At 49.0% G+C, this 22141-nt stretch overlaps 1 protein-coding gene across 4 annotated transcripts in view; it reads left to right on the forward strand.

Annotated features, from left to right (window-relative positions):
• The window catches only part of LOC119964747 (KN motif and ankyrin repeat domain-containing protein 1-like), a 100400-nt gene that overhangs the window by 68990 nt on the left and 9269 nt on the right, over positions 1–22141 (forward strand). For all 4 annotated transcript variants that reach the window (XM_038794681.1, XM_038794678.1, XM_038794679.1 and 1 more), the window contains exons 6-9: positions 2725–2812; positions 7442–7661; positions 13567–13709; positions 17822–18022. In XM_038794681.1, the coding sequence (XP_038650609.1) occupies positions 2725–2812; positions 7442–7661; positions 13567–13709; positions 17822–18022 (652 nt within the window). The remainder of the gene's footprint in view (positions 1–2724; positions 2813–7441; positions 7662–13566; positions 13710–17821; positions 18023–22141) is intronic.

The raw sequence follows: 22141 nt of genomic DNA on the forward strand, positions 1-22141 counted from the left end.
CATCGGAGCTCCCCTCCGAGAGGCTGGAGATGGGGCCACCCAGGTTGGGCCAACGCCGTCGGGTATGTTCAGGGGTTTGGAACCCCTTTCTGTTAACGTAAGGCACTCCTAGACGGCCTGGTGTGCGCAGGTCAACATGCGTGCCATCTATTACCACCTGGACCTGGGGCATCCCAGTGATGGTGGAGAAACCTGCTGCCCGGGCTTTTTGCTGGGCTTGGTCCATGTCAACGTTGATGTAGTTTTCTGCCCGGGCATACAGGGTATCCATGACCTGTCAGATGCACCTGTGGGATGTGGCCTGCGAGATACCACACAGGCCCCACTCAAGCCCCGGAAAGACCCTGAGGCATAAAGGTTCAGGGCTGCGGTGACCTTGACGCCCACCGGGACCGGGTGTCCTCCTCCTCCATGTGGTGCCAAGTCCGCGAAGACATGGCACAGATGTCGCACCGTTATCCTTGTTGAGGCGGAGCCTCCTTTGGCACGTGCTGTCTGTCATCTGTTCAAGCGACCTGTACACCTGGGCCGCGGCGGGACGTCCCTTCTGGGTCCCTCCCTGACCTGATGGGCGGCCGGGTCCTCAGGTCCTTCCACCAGGTTCATGTTTTTCAAAATGAGTACTAATCGGCATCAGCGTGACTACTTGCTGGGGAGGCCGCTGGACCACGGGGGCTATTGGATATAGGTTCGCTCCCATTAATTGTATGGAAATAGGGCTTAGTGGTTTATCGCCACACTACGGCATCCCGATTTCACCTACTGGAGCAGGCCAGTTGCATCGCAAACTGTTTGTCACCCCCGACCAGACTGGTTACATGGAATGTCCGTGGGCTGAACAGGCCGGTTAAGAGAGCTTGTGTGTTCGCACAACTGAGACAGTTAAAAGTGGACGTGGCTATGTTACAGGAGACACACTTGAAGCTGGGAGACCAAATTAGATTAAAGAAGGGGTGGGTCGGGCAAGTGTTTCATTCAGGACTGGACTTTAAAACAAGGGGAGTGACTATCCTGATTAATAAAAGGGTGACATTCGAGGTGGGGAGGGTAGAGGGATTGGATTGGATTGGATTGGATTTGTTTATTGTCACGTGTACCGAGGTACAGTGAAAAGTATTTTTCTGCAAGCAGCTCAACAGATCATTCAGTACATGGAAGAAAAGGGAATTAAACAAAATTCAAGAAAATACATGAGAATACATAATAGGGCAACACAAGATATACAATGTAACTACATAAGCATTGGCATTGGTTGAAGCATGCAGGGTGTAGTGTTAATGAGGTCAGTCAATAAGAGAGTCATTTAGGAGTCTGGTGACAGTGGGGAAGAAGCTGTTTTTGAGTCTGTTCGTGCGTGTTCTCAGACTTCTGTATCTCCTGCCCGATGGAAGAAGTTGGAAAAGTGAGTAAGCCGGGTGGGAGGGATCCTTGATTATGTTGCCCGCTTTCCCCCGGCAGCGGGAGGTGTAGATGGAATCAATGGATGGGAGGCAGGTTCGTGTGATGGACTGGGTGGTATTCACGACTCTCTGAAGTTCCTTGCGGTCCTGGGTCGAGCAGTTGCCATACCAGGCTGTGATGCAGTCCGATAGGATGCTTTCTATAGTGCATCTGTAAAAGTTGGTAAGGGTTAATGTGGACATGCCGAATTTCCTTAGTTTCCTGAGGAAGTATAGGTGCTGTTGTGCTTTCTTGGTGATAGTGTCGACGTGAGTGGACCAGGATAGATTTTTGGTGATGTGCACCCCTAGGAATTTGAAACTGCTAACCATCTCCACCTCGGCTCCGTTGATGCTGACAGGGGTGTGCACAGTACTTTGCTTCCTGAAGTCAATGACTAGCTCTTTAGTTTTGCTGGCATTGAGGGAGAGATTGTTGTTGTTACACCACTCCACTAGGTTCTCTATCTCCCTCCTGTATTCGGACTCGTCGTTATTCGAGATCCGGCCCACTATGGTCGTATCGTCAGAAAACTTGTAGATGGAGTTGGAACCAAGTTTTGCCCGGGAGGCAGAGTTATTATGGTTCGCAGGAAGCTAGAGGGAATGGCTGTGGTGCTGGTGAATATATATGCCCCAAACTGGGATGATATTTTGTTTATCAGGAAGGTGCTGGGGAAGATCCCAGACCTTGACTCGCACCGGCTGATCATGGGGGTGATTTTTAATACGATCCTGGACTCGGGGTTGGACTGGTATCAGCAATGGCAAAGGAACTGCAGAGGTCATGGAGCGCGTGGGAGAGGTGGATCCGTGCAGATTTGAGAGATCAAGGAGCAGGAATATTCATTCTATTCCTATGTACATAAGGCGTACTCCAGGATAGATTTCTTTGTGCTAGATAAAACACTGTTAGCAGGAGTTGAGGACACTGAGTACTCAGCAATTGTGGTCTCAGATCATGAACCACACTGGATAGAACTACGGGCAGACACGGGAATGTCCCAGTGCCCACAGTGGAGGCTAGATACAGGGCTGTTAGCGGATTAGGAGATATGTGAGCGAGTTGCTCTTTAGGTTCTGCTGTACATTTTGGAAAGTCTGCTTTTTGCAGCTCCCTTGTGCTGCTTTGGCTTCTGGAAGAGCTGACAGAATTTTTCTCTCTCTAAAACTGAATCACAAACTCTGTGTCTCCTAAAGTATTGACCAGTACACAAAATCAACATTGCCAGATCCTGAACCTATTCATATGTAATTGGTATAATTTAGTTTGTTTCTTTTTCAGGCACGAATCGAAGTTGAGCCTCATCTCTGCTTGTCATAACCTAAAGGATCATCTCAATGAATTGGGAGTCACAAATGACAAAGACTTGGTATGGTTCTTTTCCCTGTTTTAAATTTCAACGCTAGAATCAATATTGTACATAGAGTTTGAAGCATAATACTTTTTGTTGACTATTGAACTTCATTATCTGAAGGTTTTTCAGAAAGACTGTCCTGTTGGGGGCATTGCCCAATGGAGTACTGAACCACACAGACAAAGCGGGTAAAGGTTTCAATCCCTAGCCATTGAATTCTGCTGCCTTTATTTTGGCCCTTGAAGGATCTTGAGCAGTGATGGGCAGTCAGTTCATCTCATTGGGCTGCAAGATTGAAATTGGGCTTGTTCATTAACTATCACACTGTGAATAAGATTAAATGGGCTGGATCTTCCGTCCTGCCGTGCCAGATTTCTGTTTTAGCACACCGGCAGGATGCTCCATTTCACTGGCTGGTCAATGGGGTTTCCCATTATGGGGCAGCCCTACGCCGTCGGGAAACCCCCAGGGCTGCCGGCAAAATGGAACATTCCGGCAGTGGAGAATCCAGCCCAATACATTTAATTCACACTGAATATTTCAGAATGAGTTGTAGAAAATTCATAAATCAATTATATATTAATAGAACTATCATCAACTTCAAATGGTAAAAACAAAATAAATATTTACACTTTGGATGCGGAGGGAACGCACAGCTCTCACAGTCAATATTGCGGGTAATCAGCACGCACCTTACTTCTCTTGACCTTGCTTTATCAATTCAGTCATAAATCAGTGGAATGTGCCAACCCTGCACATGGGCCACTGTCAACAAAATGTCCATGGGCCGTACGCAGAACCCGGATGGTTTGCACATGGCCCCTGAGACGCAAGTTCCCCAACACTAATCTAGAGTGTCATCTGTTCCTGATGTGTGCACCTCATGTGTTTGATTAATCTAACCTGTCCTACTAGTTAGATGCAGCTCAACTTAGCAGCTGGTTTTAGCAGATCTGGCAGTTTGTCTCAGTGTTGCCTCACCAGACCCAAAATAATGATCAAGTGATGCTGAGACCTCTCAATGCAATTGTAGTCGATCTCGGACAGAAAGGTTACACATTTACTTACTATCCCTAAGCTAGGAAGTGGAAGGGAGAAAGAAACATTCACAGTTCCTCATTGCTACTCAGTTGATTTGAGTGAGAGCAGGGTTGGGCTGAGCAAAATTTTAGATTAGGTTTAGATTTATTGTCATGAGTACCGAGGTACAGGGAAAAGTATCGTTCTGTGTACAGTCCAGGCAGATCCTTCCATACATAAAAAAACATAAGGCAAACAGTAAATACACACTGTAAATACATAGACATCAGGTGAAGCATATGGAGTGTAATGCTACAACAGTAGAGAAGATCATAGAATTTTACAGTACAGAAGGAGGCCATTCGGCCCATCGAGTCTGCACCGGCTCCTGGAAAGAGCACCCTACCCAAGGTTAACACCTCCACCCTATCCCCACCCAACACTAAGGGCAATTACGGGCACTAAGGGCAATTTACCATGGCCAATCCACCTAACCTGCACATCTTTGGACTGTGGGAGGAAACCGGAGCACCAGGAGGAAACCCACGCACACACGGGGAGGATGTGCAGACTCCACACAGACAGTGACCCAAGCCGGAATTGAACCTGGGACTCTGGAGCTGTGAAGCGATTGTGCTATCCACAATGCTACCGTGCTGCCCCAAGATGCATGGCGAGTCCATAAGAGGGTCATTCAGGAGTATGGTAACAGCGGGAAAGAAGCTGTTTTTGAGCCTGTTAGTGCGTGTTCTCAGACATTTGTATCTCCTGCCCGATGGAAGAGGTTGGAAGAGAGAATAACCCGGATGGGAGGGTTATTAAAGTCTTGATTATGCTGCCCACTTTCCCAAGGCAGCGGAAGGTGTAGATGGAGTCAATGGATGGGAGGCAGGTTTGTGTAATGGACTGGGCTGTGTTCACGGCTCTCTGTAGTTTCTTACGGTCTTGGGTCGAGCAGTTGCCACACCAGGATGTGATGCAGCCAGATAGGAGGCTTTCTATGGTGCATCTGTAAAAACTGGTATGAGTTAATGTAGACATGCTGAATTTCCTTTGTTTCCTGAGGAAGTATGGGCACTGTTATGCTTTCTTGGTCGTAATGTGTCTCCAACTATTGAATTTTTTCATTTTTATGCTGAACATCTATGAGTATGGTTTTGTAGTGATTATGATACTGACCTAACAACCAGAGCAACGTCCTCCTCAACCTTCTGGGAGACAGCCACCTCCATGTTCACCATCCTATTAAGGGCGTGGGTGGGCTTCCAAGGGGAGAAGCCCAATCAGAGGGCCGCAGCAAAGGATGACTAGCAACCCATCTGGTCGATGTGGATGCTGCTGAGTGGGAAGACAATTGTAAGGGAACCTCAACATGGAGCCATTCTCGGACCCCTTCTGCAAACCTGAGAGTGAAGAAGTCCACAGGGTTGGTGCCATTGATGTAGAAGGGAAGCCCTCCACAGGATTGATTTCGGTCACAGCTGTAGCCTTTCATTCTAGCAGCTCCTTTATTGGTGGATGCAGTCTTCAAGTTGGTTGGCCACCCTCACGTGCCACCAGGAAGCCACCTCAAAGGAGCTGGGGGTCCCCAACAACAGGAAACTGGCATAACCTTTGGCAAACATCCCATTTGTCAGTGTTCTTCAAACTATTTTTCCGAGGCCCCATTTTTACCAACCGGCCAACCTTCGGGACCCAACCCGGCCGACCTTCGGGACCCACGCCGGCCGACCTTCACGACCCACGCCGGCCGACCTTTGCGACCCACCACTTTCTCTTACCTTGTTTGCTGCTGACAAAAATGGAGGAAATGGTTTTGGGTCCCTTTGGCCCTCGTACACACTCCTCCAATGGAACCTGTTGGATTAAGGTGAAGCCTTCCTGTGTCGGAAAGTATGGAGTCTCCATCTGCCCAAAGTTCTGCATTTTTTTCCTGTAAAGTTTTATTAAGTAAACCCCCTCCCCCTCCCCACCGAACTTGTAAAAAAGAAAATGAGTAATATAAATGAAAAAAATGAATAAAACCGCCCCAAACTTGTAAAAAAAATAAAATGAATAAAATAAATGAAAAAAATAAAATTTAAATGGATAAAATAAATGAATAAATGAATAAAAACCACTACAGAACTTGTAAAACAAAAGCTGCAACCGTTTAAAAAAATAGCGGTCGCACTGCGCATGCGTGCCCGATTTGCGCATGCGCACCGTTCATCGTGTGTGCATGCGCAATGCGGCCAAATTCTTTTAACATGTTCGCGGAATGCGCATGCGCGCTGATCATCGGGCACGCATGCGCAATGCTGCCGAATTTCTTTTTGACATGTTCCCGGCCGCTTGCAGACGGCGTTATGAAAAGCCAGCTGCTGCGCGGGGATTTGCGCGCTCGGGAGCGCCATGGACAACGACTCCGCGACCCTCCCGACACCTGCCTGCGACCCACCCGCAGGTCACGCTCCCGACTTTGAAGAACACTGCTATATGTGAAGGCTAATAGCTGCCGTCCCCTGGAAATTTCCCATTGAGGTGGGAAAGCACCAGGAGCCTTCTCAATATCATTTCTCCCTATTTTCCACCCCGCCCCCTCCATTGTTAAGTTTGGTTCCTTGTACTTTATGAAGTAACTCACCAACAAATATCTTGATCTGTCTAAACCAGGATCCTTTTATTGTGTCTCATGTGGTTAGATGGCAATCTGATAAAGTGCGTGTTATCATAGAGTCTTGCTACTCCTCTGGAATTTACACCTAGCACTGACCAATTACATGTGCATTTTATTCCCCTCTCAGTCTTCTTCTGAAGATGGCCGGATGTGTCTGCCTTTATATCGGAGTCACAGGTCACATGACCTTGGTTTAGAGACCGCATGGTGTATCTTTACCGCCATTTGCTGGTTTTAGGTTGTGCACCATCCAACTATGATATAGCCCATAGGCATATCAGCACACTCATCCCTCAAAACATCTCCATAGCACTAGGAGCATCCAAACATCAATGTCCTCTTAAGTGTCGATTGCACCATCACTCAACAGGGAAACTGGAGATTAACAATAAATGTGACTTTGCCAGCATTTCCCTCATCCAGAGAACTGATGGGAAGAATTTACATTAACCAGCACCATCAAGCCAATTATACATATTTAAAGTTTATCCATCCGTAAGTGTAAGCACACTTGGTGGCTAATTGGCGTAAAATGCAATCTCACACACAGCAGTGTGATAAACATTTTGTTCAGTTGTTCTGGTTTAGGAATAAATGTTTGCCAGGGGAAGAATTCCCTTGCCCTTCTTCAAATACTATCATGATATCTCTGGACATGCAGGCAGGGCCTTGGTCTAACATCAAGCCGAAAGATGGGGCCTCACAGCTCTGCAGTGTGACTTGGACCCATAACTTTCTAACTCAGAAGCGAGAGCGATATCAGTTAGATAAAAAGGCCAAGTAGAATTCTGGAGAGACATGTTCTTCATTTTCAGTGCCTTTATGAGAAGGGAAGAAATTTGGGGACAGAAAATGGTTAAGGTTTAAGGGAAAATCTGCAACGGGTAATAAACGTATGCAACGTATAATAAAGTAAGTGTTTCTGTTATAACGTTGGCGTTTCTCTCACTGTTTTGTTTCTGCAGAGGCAGAATTTAAACACTGTTCAGTGGGAGTGGTTCAGGATTTCCAGTCAGAAATCTGCAGCTCCTGAGGCAATTCTGGACTTTCTCCGAGACCTCCGAGAAATGTCATCCGAACTTCTTCACTTCATTGTAAACTTAACCGATGAAAATCAGAACACTGCTCTCCATTATAGTGTTTCCCACTCCAACTTCCACATTGTGAGACTCTTACTGGACACAGGTATCAAAAGATTTACTTTTTGAGGTGCTGCAATTCAGACACATTTTATTTGCTGGGTAATAACAATTTTGTATGTTTTAATGGGTGAATAAAAACCAAGGAATTCAGGTAGATTTTTGTTAGATAGTGGTGTAGCGTGTTGCAGAACCACAGCAGATATTTGAAGTTAAGATACAGATCATAGTCTAATTAAATGATAGAACATTCTTGATGGCCTGATTGGCTTCTGTCTCTGTGCTGCCCTGATCTCGGTGCCATTGGTTTGGTGATGGGGAAATCCATCAGTGCTCCCACTCTTGATTCTTATTCAGTAACTATTGGTGCAAAGTATGTATATTTGGATATCAGTTAGTGGTCAGATATGACTGGGATGCGATGTTGCCACAGTAGATCAGCCTCAAACCACTGTGTTTAAGTTCTTGAACACATTGCCAAAGAGCTGCCATAGCTCGTGGAACTGATATCTCAGTAAAAGAACCAACACCAAAGAACAGTTTAGGAATAAATGTTTCCCAGGGAAAGAGCCGCGCCGATCATGATGCCTGTCTAAACTAAACTAAAACTCAGAATATTTGGGAAAAGAAGGGAGAAACTGAAAACAAGAACTGTGGTCACAATTCTCCGTCCACATTGCGCTCCCCTCGAGCAAAACATGTCCCACAGCACCTCATCAGGTCTGCCTGGTTCTGGGTCACAGCACCTCATCAGGTCAGCCTGGTTCTGGGTCACAGCACCTCATCAGGTCTGCCTGGTTCTGGGTCACAGCACCTCATCAGGTCTGCCTGGTTCTGGGTCACAGCACCTCATCAGGTCTGCCTGGTTCTGGGTCACAGCACCTCATCAGGTCTGCCCGGTTCTGGGTCACATCCCCCAGCGAGTCGGACATTTTGTCGAGACCCTCAGTCATGGCCGTCACTGGCTGCGCGACACCTTGGGCAGGATTCTGCCGTAATCGACGGGGCGGGCAACTCCGGCGGGAAGGAGTGGCGTGAACCACTCCGGAGTGGTTTGCGCCCCGCATGCTGGCGGGGAAGGGGCTTGGTGCCCCGCCAACTGGCGCCGAAGGGCCTCCACCAGCCGGTGCGAGTTGGCGCATGTGCGGGAGCACCAGCGTGTGCTGACGCCATCCCCGCACATGCGCAGAGGGCTTGTTTCCGCACCGGCCATGGCGGACCGCTACAGCTGCCGGTGCGGAAGAATAGAGAGCCCCCACAGCACAGGCCCGCCCGCGGATCAGTGGGCCCCGATCGTGGGCCAGGCCACCATGGGGGCACCTCCCAGGGCCAGATCCCCCCCCCCCCCCCCCCCCCCACGAGAACCCCGGAGGCCGCCCGTGCCGCCAGGTCCCGCCGGTAAGGACCTACTCTAATTTATGCCAGTGGGACCGGCAAAAAAAAATTGGCAGCCACTCGGCCCATTGCGGGTCGGAGAATCGCCGAGGGGGCCGCCGCCAGCGGCCGCCGACCGGTGTGGCCCGATTCCCGCTCCCGCGATTCCCGACCCCCGGCGGTGGGTCGGAGAATCCCGCCCCTTCATTCATGTTACCGACATCATGCACCAGGCTCTCCACTGGGGTCGCCACCCTAGCACTGTTGGTCACGCATTGCCGGCGACACCTCCTGCGCCCATAGCCTCTGGGACTCCTCCAATTGGCTATGGATCTGCTGGAGTGTCGCTGACATCTCCGTCTGAATGGCCTGGCCACTCCCTCATGTCTCCATCTGCTCCAGGTAATCCTGTACCAGGCACTCAGCACCAGGCTGGGACCCAGCTAGATCCTGGGATCCAGCAGACTTCCGACAGCTGTGTCGCCTGGGGGCTCCTGCCTGCACCAGATGTACAGCAGTAGCTGTGTGGTGCTCACCAGATTGTACCCCAGAATCCTGACCACTAACTTTTCCCTTCAAGGTGTGTGTATCTGCGCTGGTGGAGGGTGGGGATGACAGCTGTGACTCAATGACCTTGTCTTCCTCAGAGCTCGCCTCTCAGATGTTCTCCTGGGAGGCAGGAGAGGGGGCTGGCACCATCGGCAGGAGGACCTGCAGGAGACTGGACATGTGGTCAGTGGGAGGGATGGGTCCGTCAGTAAGACAATCACTACTCACGTTTCACAGGTCCTCCTGGTGGATCCCGGTGGTTCCTCACCTCTGCAGCATCTGCCAGCCTCCGCGTTGGTGTCCGCTCTGTCCTCGGCTATCTCCACCACCGATAGGGTCCATTCCTTGTCTAGGCCCTCTCCCAGCAATTGTGCGAGAGCTCCTCCTGCAGAGATAGAGAGGGCATTGTTAGCTACACACGTGGTTCACTGTGGTGGGAGGGTGTGTGTGAAGGAAGGGTTGGGCGGGGTGTTGAAGGGAGAGTGGGTTAAAGGGAGTGTTGGGTGGGCCACATGGAAAGTTCGGGAGAGGTGGATGCTCGTGTGGGGGTGGAAAGGTCTCGGGTGGTGGGGGGGTGTGTAGGTGTCCACTCACTCGTGCTGCCCAATGTAGGTCGTTGACCTTCTTCTGGCACTGGAGGCCAGTCCTGGCCACATTCCCCAAGTTCCTCTCTGCCGGCATCTCATCGCAGGCGGCACTGGCTGCCCTGTGCCTCACCCTCCGGGTTCCTCTGGGGAACAGGACATCCCTCCTGGCCTCGACCGCATTGACGGGCCTTCCCAGGTTCACATTGCCGAATCTTGATGCCGATGGCTGCGGGGTGGCTGGGGTTGGCTGAGCAACTGTTGCTTAAACGCGGAACAATCTTGTTAGTGGGGGGACTGGCGAACGCGGTCCCGGTGGATGGGCTGGCGAGCCTTCATTTGCGGCGATAAGCCCCTGGGGCCTCGTCAAGTGGATCAATTAGCATTGTATAGCATTGCCAGCCTCGCTGGGCCGGGCACGGGAAGCTCACGACAGTTCGCACTTAGAAAATGGGAACATGCTGCCGGAGGAGGTGGTGGAAGCAGGGACGATAGTGACGTTTAAGGGGCATCTTGACAAATACATGAGTAGGATGGGAATAGAGGGATACGGACCCCGGAAGTGTTGACGGTTTTGGGTTAGACGGGCAGTATGATTGACGCAGGCTTGGAGGGCTGAAGGGCCTGTTCCTGTGCTGGACATTCCTTTGTTCTTTGATACATGTCAGGGCTGGGGTGGTGATGCCAGGTCAGATTTTAACCATCTGATGGCCAACCAGCAGAATGTACCAGCTTGCCAACTGCCCACCTCCACCTGTTGGTGGGAGAACAGTGCAGCTTCACGTCCGGCTTTCATTAATTACCCCACTTCTGACAATCTGTGGGCACCAAATAGATGTAGGGGGGAGTGAACGGGAGTGCAGGCTGCTGACAGCCCACATTATTCTTGTGAAGCTTGGTGAAACACTCCTGCTTCTCCTGGTTCCACCAAAATAATGTTATACTTAACCTTTTGGTGCCTCCTCTGTTGTACCACCTGCTTGTTGACTGGGACCCTAGCTCCAGTTGATTGATAGACACAGCACCTTTAACTTTGAATCAAATCACTTCTTCGTTAAATACAGTATAAAAATCCCACTGCATGACTACAAGAGAGGTTCTATCATACACAGCATCAAAAGCACACAAATGATTAAGCCTTCCTCTACCGCTATTAGTTCATAAGCATAGGGTAGACTGTTAATATTTATCTAATAACTTCCAGTGAATCCCTAGAGTGCAGAAGGAGACTGTTCAGCCCATCAATCCTGCACTGACTCTCCAAAAGAGCACTCCACCTAGGCCCACTACCCCACCCTATCCCCATAATCCTGCGCATTGATTATCGCCAATCTACCTAAACTGCACAGCTTTGAACACAAAGGGGCAATTTAACATGACCAGTCCATCTAACCCTTTAGTGGACCTGTGGAGATTTCACCACCCAATCGCACTGGTCAGGCACAAGCAGGGATCAGACTCCATCTTTAAGCTGGAGGCTTGAGGTCTTCTTCTGGCATTGTTCTTCCTCGAGGTTTTGCATACCTAGGTCCCTTCTGCATTGATATTTATATCTTTCTTGGGACTGTTTGTCCGCTAGCCTACATGCATTCCTATTCATAACCAATGACCATCTCCCCTTTCATCGGACAGACCACAGCAAATGCTAATGTTTATAGCCAGCCTCATTTCACACCCACTCATCCTTCCTCTTCTTGGGTGATCATTCCCAGACCAAGGGCGGGATTCTCCGACCCCCAGCCGGGCCGGAGAATCCCCGGTTGGAGGTGCGAGTCCTGCCCCGCCACCCCGATGCCGGCTGCCGTATTCTCTGGCGGCGTTTTTCAGGCAGCGAGATTCCCGCCATGCCGGTCGGGGGCCGTTAACAGCGGGCCCCGGCTATTCTCCGGGCCCTGATGGGTCGAGCGGCCTTCCATTTTTGGCCAGTTCCGCCGGCGTGAATCACCCAACTCACACACTGGTGGGACCTGGCAGGTGAATATGCAGGTGTGGTCCTCGGGAGGTCGCGGGGGGGATCCGACCCGAGGGGAGGGGCACCCAGGGTGGCCTGGCCCGCGATCGGGGCCCACCGGTCTGCGGGCGGGCTTGTTCCATGGAGGCTCTTCTTTCTTCCGCGCCAGGCCCCTGTCGAGCTCTGCCATATTGCCCGGGGGCCAGCGCAGAGAAGAGAACCCCCGTGCATGCGCAAAATTACGCCGGCCGTTCTGCGCATGCGCGAGATCACGGCAGCCGTTCCGCACATGCGCAAACTCACGCCGGCCCTTTGGCGCCGGCTGCAGGGGCGCCAACCCCTCCGCCGTCCACTTAGCGCCCGAAAATGCAGAGAATTCTGCACTTTCAGGTGCTGTTGACGTCGGAGTGGTTGGCGCCGGTTTTCCCGCCGACGTGGGGACTTAGTCCCCAGAAGAGGCATTCCCGGCCCTTGTTTCCAACTCTCACCTCTGGCACCTTTTGTTGATAACGATCGATCTCACAATCGGGGGCCACCTGTTTGTTGATATGTTTCCTGTTTTAGGCATCACGGTGGCACAGTGGTTAGCAGTGCGGCCTCATGGCACCGACGCCGGCTCTGGGTCACTATCCTTGTGGTGTTTGCACATTCTCCCCATGTTTGCGTAGTTTTCGCTCCCACAACGCAAAGATGTGCAGGGTAGGTGGATTGGCCACGCTAAATTACCCCATAATTGGAAAAAAGATAATTGGATACTTTAAATTAAAAACATTTTTTTTTAATGTTTCCTGTTTCAGAATCTCTCAGCTCTTAATGTCGCTTTTGCTTCTTCAGTGTCTCTGTTACTGGGCCACATTTCCCAGCAGGCTTAGTGTCCCCTTACTTGACTGCATTTCCCAGCAGGCTTTGGGCTAGGGCCACATGGTAGAATGGACAGAGTGCGTAAGGCCCAATCACTGCTCCCTTTGCTATCAAAGTTACCGTCGGAGCCCTCTGCCTGTCACTGGACCACAGTTTGCAGAAGGTCTCTTTGAAGAAAGCAGCAAATGGAGCAGGGCAGTTAAACCATTTTTGGGCTGTTGAATTAGCAGGCTGTTTCTCAAGGGAGTCATCTTGATTCTATCTTAATCTGACACTCCACAGTGAATACTTAACTGGCAAGATTCACCGGATTGTGATTCGCAATAGGCTGACTAATTTGTTTCATCCATTCCCGAGACCCCAGACATTAAATTTAATTACGACTGTTGCAGTTAGATCAGTAAAGGCAGGAAAGGAATGGCATCTGCTCTTTATGTTACACTACACTGTCCAATACATTTCCTTTTCCCACCCAGCCACTGGAGAAGCAAGACCACAGAGTCAAACTCCACTCCTTCATACTCTATAAAGATGGTGATAGAAGAATTTTACAAGGATAAAATTTACAAGGCTTTGCTTGCTTGGCGAATGTGTTATTTTTATCACAAAGCTTATTATTGCTGATCTGGCAGGTATGTGCAATGTGGACCATCAGAACAAGGCCGGATACACTGCTACCATGTTAGCTTCATTGGCCTCTGCTGAAACAGATGAAGACTCGGAAGTGATCATGCAACTTCTTCATTTAGGAAATATCAACATTCAAGCCACTCAGGTATTGATTATGATGCACTGATATATATATACATCATCACATCACCACTTCCAGCTATATTCTGCTGCCTTGTTTCAAGGTCAAAAAAAATACTTCAGAATGCTGATTATAGTTTGCATGATGTTTCAAAACTATCACGGTGGGTGACGGCAGTGAGTAAAGCAAATCAGATGTTGGGATGCAATAAAAGACCAATTGAGCTGAAAACTGAAGTACTCCTGCCACATCATGGGTGAAATTCTCCGCCCCACAACGCCACAAACGCGATCGGCGGAGAATCGGGTGTCTGGCTAAAATCCAGATCCACACCCGGTGCCGATTCGGGCCCCGTGTTCCTGTCCCTTGCTGGTGGAAATAACAAGGTTTGTGCCCCGCACCAGTGGCAGCATGCAAAACAGGCATATGCATGCATTTAAATGTACTTAGCACGTTTGGCCCAGTGTGCTGCGTGTCTCCACAATGCTCAGCCACTCTCAGGCAGAGGTCACATGGGCACGATTTACAACAGGTGGGGACTGGGTGCCATGGCTGCTGAGGGGGAGAGGTAAGGTAAGCAAAGTTTGAAAAACTGTACCGCTTGCTGTGGGGTGGCTGCCAGGGCCGGGCGGGGGGAAGCAGGGAGTGACTTGCCGACAGCACGTGGAATTGGGGTATCCCCCTCGGGATCACGGTGGCCTGACTCAGGCTGCTCGTCCTGCTACAATTGTTTGAAACGCACTCATTTGGTACAGGTTACAGGTCCCTGGCTACTCTCTCTGCGACTGTTCACTGTGTCTTGTAAATGTTCATAGAGCCCCTGATCAGTTGGGAGCCCACCCAGGCCGCCCTTCTGGAGACCCTCAGACCCCAGTTGACCCATCAATGGGATGGGCGTGGCCAAGCTCAATCAGTGCATTCACTCCTCAGTGACCTCACCAGAAGTGCAGCCCCACTGCAGGAGGAAGGAGCAGTGCTCCGAAAGGGTGATTCAAAACAAATCTGTTGGACTTTAGCCTGGTGTTGTAAGACTTCTTACTGCAGGAGAAGCAGAGGAATAGCACAGCCCACCCCAAACAAAGGACACAGGGACTGTGGCCTACGGCACCCACTCAGGGCAAAGACCTCGCCAGTCACACTATCAGATAGCCCAACCCTCAGGACTGTTATATTACTATATTGTAATATAAATATTACTCTTTTTGTCTTGCCGAGCTGTGTTGAAATATGATGAGAAATAGTCGAAGTCTTCCAGATGATGACAAAATGTTTATTGAGTAATATATAATAAACTAGTGAGCTCTTTCACTTCAAGACTAAACTAGTAAAATAAATAATTAACTTTATATTAAATTAACAATTATAATAAGACACTGCTCTCTGATCTGATCACGTCTTCACTCTAGCTGTTCTCCACATACACTAACTAAGAAAGAGCGGGAAACTCCTTTTATAGGTGCTGTTAGTGTTGCCATCTGGTGATCCTCTGTCTGTACTGACTTCATATTAACTAAACATGTATTAACACATACAGAGATCACTACAAGGACCACCAGCTGTCTCCAAGCCCTGCCTGCTCACCACGCCCCCACTTCCATCCATTCTGTCCGCAGACAGATTGTCACAGACTGTGTCACCTCCAGGACCCACATCACACTGTAGTTCAGCTCCCAGCAGACGCACACTTCCTTGCTTCACCCTCATCTGCCAGTCCTGCCCACACACAAGCCTCTAAGCATGGAGGCAATTGGTAACACACAGTGACCCTCTTCACCGCACAATCAGGTGTCAACCTATAATAATAATTTTACAATAATCTATAATCTTTATTAGTGTCACAAGTAGGCTTACATTAACACTGCAATGAAGTTACTGTGAAAATCCCCTATTCGCCACACTCAGGCACCTGTTCGGGTACACTGAGGGAGAATTCAGAATGGCCAATTCACCTAACAAGCACGTATTCCAGGACTTCTGGGAGGAAAACGGAGCACTTGGAGGAAACCCACACAGACACGGGGTGAACGTGCAGACTCCTCACAGTGACCCACGCTGGGAATCAAACCTGGGCTCTGTTACTGTGAAGCAACAGTGCTAACCACTATGATACTGTGCCGGCCAATTCTGGTGGGATAACACACGCACCTGACCCATCCACCCCCCCTCCCAAGTGAGGAAACCCACAGTACAGCCCACAGGGGAAACAGGACAAGGGCCGCTGAGCCTATCGCTGACATGGGTTGCAGCAGCCATCGGTACAGGTGGTGAGGATCGAGGCACCCCGGTGCCACTCACTGCTGGGCACAGAGGAACAGTGTGGAAGACAACAGATCAGAGACAATGGCTGAACGATAGGGGTGAGTTTGAAGGGGAACATGTGGAGGATGATGCTGAAGTGAACTCAGGATCATAGAAACATCGAAAATAGAAGCAGCAGGAGGCGATTCGGCCCCTTCGAGCCTGCTCTGCCATTCATTATGATCATGGCTGATCATTCAACTCAATAGCCTAATCCCGCTTTCCCTCCATATTCCTTGATTCCCTTCAACCCAAGTGCTCTATCTAACTGCTTCCTGAAAACATACAGGGCGGGATTCTTTATTTAGCCAGCCCCATTTTCCAGTGTGGCGCGCCCCCACGGCAGTGGGACACTCTGTTCCGGCAGGCAGCCAAAGAGGTTTCCCATTGTGGCCATCCCACGCCGCTGGGAAACCCGCAGGCATGGGTGCACTGCCGGTGAAGTGGAGGATCCCACCAACGGAGAATCTCGCAGTCAATGTTTTGGCCTCAACTTTCTGTGGTAACGAATTCCACAGGCCGAGCACGCTCTGGGTGGAGACATTTTTTTCTCATCTCTGTCCTAAATGGTCTACCTCGTAACCTCAGACTGTGACCCCTGGTTCTGGTTACCCCAGGGACATCCTTCCTGCATCTACCCTGCCCAGTCCTATTAGACTTTTAGAGGTTTCTGTCAGATCCCCTCATTCTTCTGAACTGTAGCGAATACAATCCTAACCGATTCAATCTCTCCTCATACATCAGTCCCACCATCCCAGGAATCAGTCTGGTAAGCCTTTGCTGTACTCCCTACAGAGCAAGGACATCCTTCCTCAGATAAAGAGAGCAAAACTGCACACAATACTCCAAGTACGGCCTCACCAAGGCCGTGTGTAATTGCTCCTGTACTTGAATAATCTCGCAATGAAGGCCAGAATACCATTTGCCTTCTTTACTGCCTGCTGTACCTGCATGCTTACCTTCAGTGACTGATGTATGAGGACACCCAGTTCTCATTGAACATTCCCTTCTCCTAATTTAAGGCCATCCAGATAATAGTGTGCCTTCTCCATTTTGCTACCAAAGTGGATAACCTCACATTTCTCCAAATTATACTGCATTTGCCATTCATTTTTCCACTCATTCAACTGGTCCAAATTACGCGGAAGGATCTCTGCATCAACGACACAGTTCACCCTCCCACACACCTTGGTGTCATCTGCAAATTTGGAGATATAACATTTTATTCCCACATCTAAATCATTAATGTATATTGTGAATAGCTGGGGTCCCAGCACCGATCCCTGTGGCACCCCACTAGTCATTGACAGCCAATTTGAAAAAGACCTGGTGGCAGGTGTGTGCAAGGCAGCTGACCAAAGCGGACAATACAGGTGTTGGTGTTTGGTGCAGGGTGGGATGTGAGGGAATTGTGGGCAGGTGGGTTTTGATTGGCCTTTATGGGAGTAGGGGTGTAATGTGAGGAGTGAGGGACAGCAGTGATGCCAGAAGAACAGAGGTGGTGGTTCACCTGAGCTGATCTAAGGAGGTTGTTAATCTTCGTGCGACACTGAATGTCAGTCCACCTGGTGAGTTTCATAACACTGACCACCTCTGCTACCTCAGCCCAGGCCCGGTTGATGACCATGGACAGGAGCCTCCTGCACCTCATGGACTTCCGCGGTTCCAGAAGGTGCCTCACCACCACCTTCTCAAGGGCAATTAGGGATGGACAATAAAATAAGAGCTTAGCCAGTGATACCATGACTGAATAAAAAATGAATCATTTAAATGTATGACCAAAATATTAATTTAAAATTTGTAATCACCAAAGGTAACTGTTTCATTAATTTTTGCAGGCCGGTCAGACAGCATTAATGTTGGCTGTCAGTCATGGAAGGATCAATATGGTAAAAGCTCTCCTGACATATGGGGCTAATGTGAATATTCAAGATGACGATGGATCCACTGCACTCATGTGTGCAAGTGAGCATGGGCACGTGGAGATCGTTAAGCTTCTGTTAGCCCAGCCTGGCTGTAATGCAGCATTAACTGATAAAGTGAGTACTGTGTCATACAGTTCTAGGCCTATTCTTTCTTCTATTCTCTTCTTTCTTCTTATTCAGATTTTCGTTTATCACTGGTCCTCTGTCGACTCTCTTGCTGATTGCTTCCTCTCTTCATTCATCAACTTACCTTGGGTTACACATCCTCCATGTCTCAATTTTCACCCCTATTAGCTCAATGGCTAATTCATTAAATCTGCATCTCCATGTCCTTCAGGGCATAATAATGGTTAGCATCAATGCTTCACAGCTCCAGGGTCCCAGGTTCAATTCCCGGCTGGGTCACTGTCTGTGCGGAGTCTGCACGTCCTCCCCGTGTGTGCGTGGGTTTCCTCCGGGTGCTCCGGTTTCCTCCCACAGTCCAAAGATTTGAGGGTTAGGTGGATTGGCCAGGCTAAATTGCCCTTAGTGTCCTAAAAAATAAGGTTAATGGGGGTTGTTGGGTTACTGGTATAGGGTGGATACGTGGGCTTGAGTAGGGTGATCATTGCTCGGCACAACATCGAGGGCCGAAGGGCCTGTTCTGTGCTGTACTGTTCTAAAAAAAAAATGCAACCGGTACCTCTATCTACATTTGGTTCCACCAGGATTTTGTATATTAACCATGTTAGTCTTAATGTCTGCTCTGTTCAAACTCAAATGGGCAATACCAAGAAACTGAATGAGTGCAGCTCCAACCACACTCAAGAAACTCAACACCATCCAGGGCAAAGCAGCCCGCTTGATTGCTCCCCCTTCCACAAACATTCAAACCCTCCACCACCGACGCACAGTGGCAGCCATGTGCACCATCGACAAGATGCACTGCAGTAACTCACCAAGTTTCCTTCGGCAGCACCTTCCAAACTCACAACCACTATCATCTAGAGGGACATGGGCAGCAGAGACCTGGGAACCCCACCACCGCGAAGTTCCCCTCCGAGTCACCCACCACCCTGACATGGAAATGCATCGCCGTTACTTCACTGTTGCTGGGTCAAAATCCTGGAACTCCCTCCCTAACAGCACAGTGGATGTACCTACACCTACACCTTAGGGACTGTAACGGTTCAAGAAGGCAGCTCACCTTCTCAAGGGCAATTAGGGATGGGCAACAAACGCTGGCTTAGCCAGCGACGTCCTTATCATGTAAATGAATTTTTGAAAATGCCTCCTTTCTTGTCAAACCAGAAACATACTGACCAAGACAATTCTCCTGAACACATTGCAGAAACATTTCTCCCTCTCTGCCCTTTAAGTTATTATCATAGTTTATATTAAAGTCCCCCATTGTAACTACTCTGCAGATTTTGCTCCTCTTGATCATTTTGTTCCAAATTTGTTCCTCTATATCATTCTCACTATTTTCTGGCCTATACAAAGCACCCAGTAGTATAATGATATGTCAATTGTTCCTTGGCACTGTCCAAATAGATTCTGTTCTTGACCCCTCCAGGCTGTCTTCTTTCTCCTGCATTGTAATATTCTCCTTAATCAACACTGCCACCCCTTCCTCCATTCTTTCCTTCCCTATCTTTGCTGATTCTCCCAAAAGGAAACAAAGTCCCATAGCGAGCGCGTATAGCCGCATGTTTCCCGGTGTTCACAATGCCGAGAAACACATGGCTATTCAAGATGACTTGTATAAGGGGCCTCAGCAGGGAACATGTGGCTGAGGCCGCACATAGTCCTGCTTTGTACACTGGGGAGCTCTGCTCGCTGGAACTCTCCAGTATAGCGAGAGATTGGGATGCCATTTTTAATAGGTATCCCGATCTCCGAGGCCCCCAAAGTGATCCCCAATGCCCCTCAGCCTGAAGGCACAATGTGAGGGTCCCTGGGCCATCCCAACACCCACACAGGGCTCCTAGGTCCAATCACGCACACGCACAAAGTGCCCACTTGGCACCATGCCAGCTGGCAGTGCCACCTCGGCACCTTGGCAGTGCCAAGTCCCCATGTGTGGGGACCAGTACTGATTGGTCCTCGCCCGAGATCTCTGAGGCAAAGGGAATGAATCCCAAAGTGTCAGGTACCTCGGGAATCTGCACAATAGAGTGAGGCTTACTGTCTCGCTCCAATATGCATATTTGCCAAAATGTAATCCCGCCCACAATAGGCAGGATTTACATCACAACGTCTCGCAAGGTCACATTGGTGTTGCGCGCCACGTAGATTCAGGGGTCTCCTGGTTTTTATCAGCCACACTGCGCCGTGGTGAACTGCTTTCTGGGTGCAGCGTGGCCGTTGGATTGTACCCTGTGTATCCAGGATAATTTAATACCCAATCCTGCCCTTTTTCAAATCAGGTTTATGTTATCAAAACATATTATTCCCCTGTGGTTACTTGCTTCGCCACTCACCAACCTTATTTACCATACTCCATGCATTCACATAGACCTAATTTAGACCTTATTGTATTCCTTCTTACTCTGACTTTACCAAATGTTTCTTATTGACTTTTTCAATTTTTTTCCATTTCTACATCATTCATTTCTTACTCCAGTGCTATCTGATGCTTTGTGCAACTTAACTTTCCTCTACATCCCGGCTTCCAGCCACTGCCAAGTTAGTTCAAGCCATTGCCAACAGCTCTCGCAAACTGCCCCAGGAGGACATTCATCCCAGTCCGATTAAGGTTCAACCCATTTGGCCCATATAGGTCTCACAACACCCAGAACTGGCCCAATGTCCCCGGAATCTGAAGTCTTCCCTTAAGCACCATCTACCCAGCTATCAATCAATCTGCTCTATCCCTCTATTCCAATGCTCACATTCACACAGCACTAGGAATAATCTGAAGATTATTATCTTTGAGGTCCTGCTTGTGAGTCCCCTTTGTAGCCAACTAAAATCTTCCTGGAAGACCCGATCTTTCTACCTACATCATTGTATCAAAATGACCACGTCAACTGGCTTATCACCTCCCTCCTCAGAGTGCTCTGCGGTGCTCAGTAATGTATGAACATGAATGAAAAATGAAAATCGCTTATTGTCACGAGTAGGCTTTAATGAAGTTACTGTGAAAAGCCCCTAGTCGCCACATTCCGGCGCCTGTCCGGGGAGGCTGGTACGGGAATCGAACAGTGCTGCTGGCCTGCTTGGTCTGCTTTATAAGCCAGCGACTTAGCCTTGTGAGCTAAATTAAAAGCAATATAAATATAAAAGGGCATAAGAAACAGGAGCAGGGGTAGATTTATATTTATTGTCACGAATACCGGGGTACAGTGAAAGTATTGTTCTGCGTACAGTCCAGGCAGTTTGCTCCATATATGAAAACATAGAACGCACATTAAATATATGAGCATAAATAATGAAAATACTTAAACATAGACAGCGGGTGAAGTATACAGCAGGGAAGAAGCTGTTTTTGAATCTGTTTGTGCGTATTCTCAGACTTTTGTATCTCCTGCCCAATGGAAGAAGTTGGAAGAGTGAGTAAGCCGGTGGGAGGGACTTTGATTATGCTGCCCGCTTTCCCCAGGCAGCGGGAAGTGCATACTGAATCAATGGATAGGAGGCAGGTTTGGGTGATGGACTGGGCTGTGTTCACGACTCTTAAGTTTCTTGTGTTCTTGGGCCGAGCAATTGCCATACCAGGCTGTGGTAAACCCAGATAGGATGCTTTTTATGGTGCATCTGTAAATGTTGGAAAGAGTCAGTATGGACATGCCGAATTTCCTTAGTTTCTGAGGAAGTATAGGCGCTGTTGTACTTTCTTGGTGGTAGCGTTGACGTGGGTGGACTAGGACAGATTTTTGGTGGTGTGCACTCCTCGGAATTTGAAGCTGTTAACCATCTCCACCTCGGCTCTGTTGATGCAGACAGTGGTGTGAACAAAACTATCGCTTCCTAAAGTCAATGACCAGCTCTTCAGTTTTGCTGACATTGAGGGAGAGATTGTTGTCTTTACACCACGCCACTAAGTTCTCTATCTCCCTCCTGTACTCTGACTCATCATTTTTCGAGATCCGACCCACTACAGCTGTGTCATCTGCAAACTTGTAGATAGAGTTGGAGCTGAATTTTGCCACACAGTCATGTGTGTATAAGGAGTATAGTAGGGGGCTAAGTACGCAGCCTTGCAGGGCCCCATTATTGAGTATTGTTGTGGAGAGGTGTCGTTGTTTATCC

The sequence above is a fragment of the Scyliorhinus canicula genome, chromosome 4 (genome assembly GCF_902713615.1).
Source record: "Scyliorhinus canicula chromosome 4, sScyCan1.1, whole genome shotgun sequence".
NCBI classification, from domain to species: domain Eukaryota; kingdom Metazoa; phylum Chordata; class Chondrichthyes; order Carcharhiniformes; family Scyliorhinidae; genus Scyliorhinus; species Scyliorhinus canicula.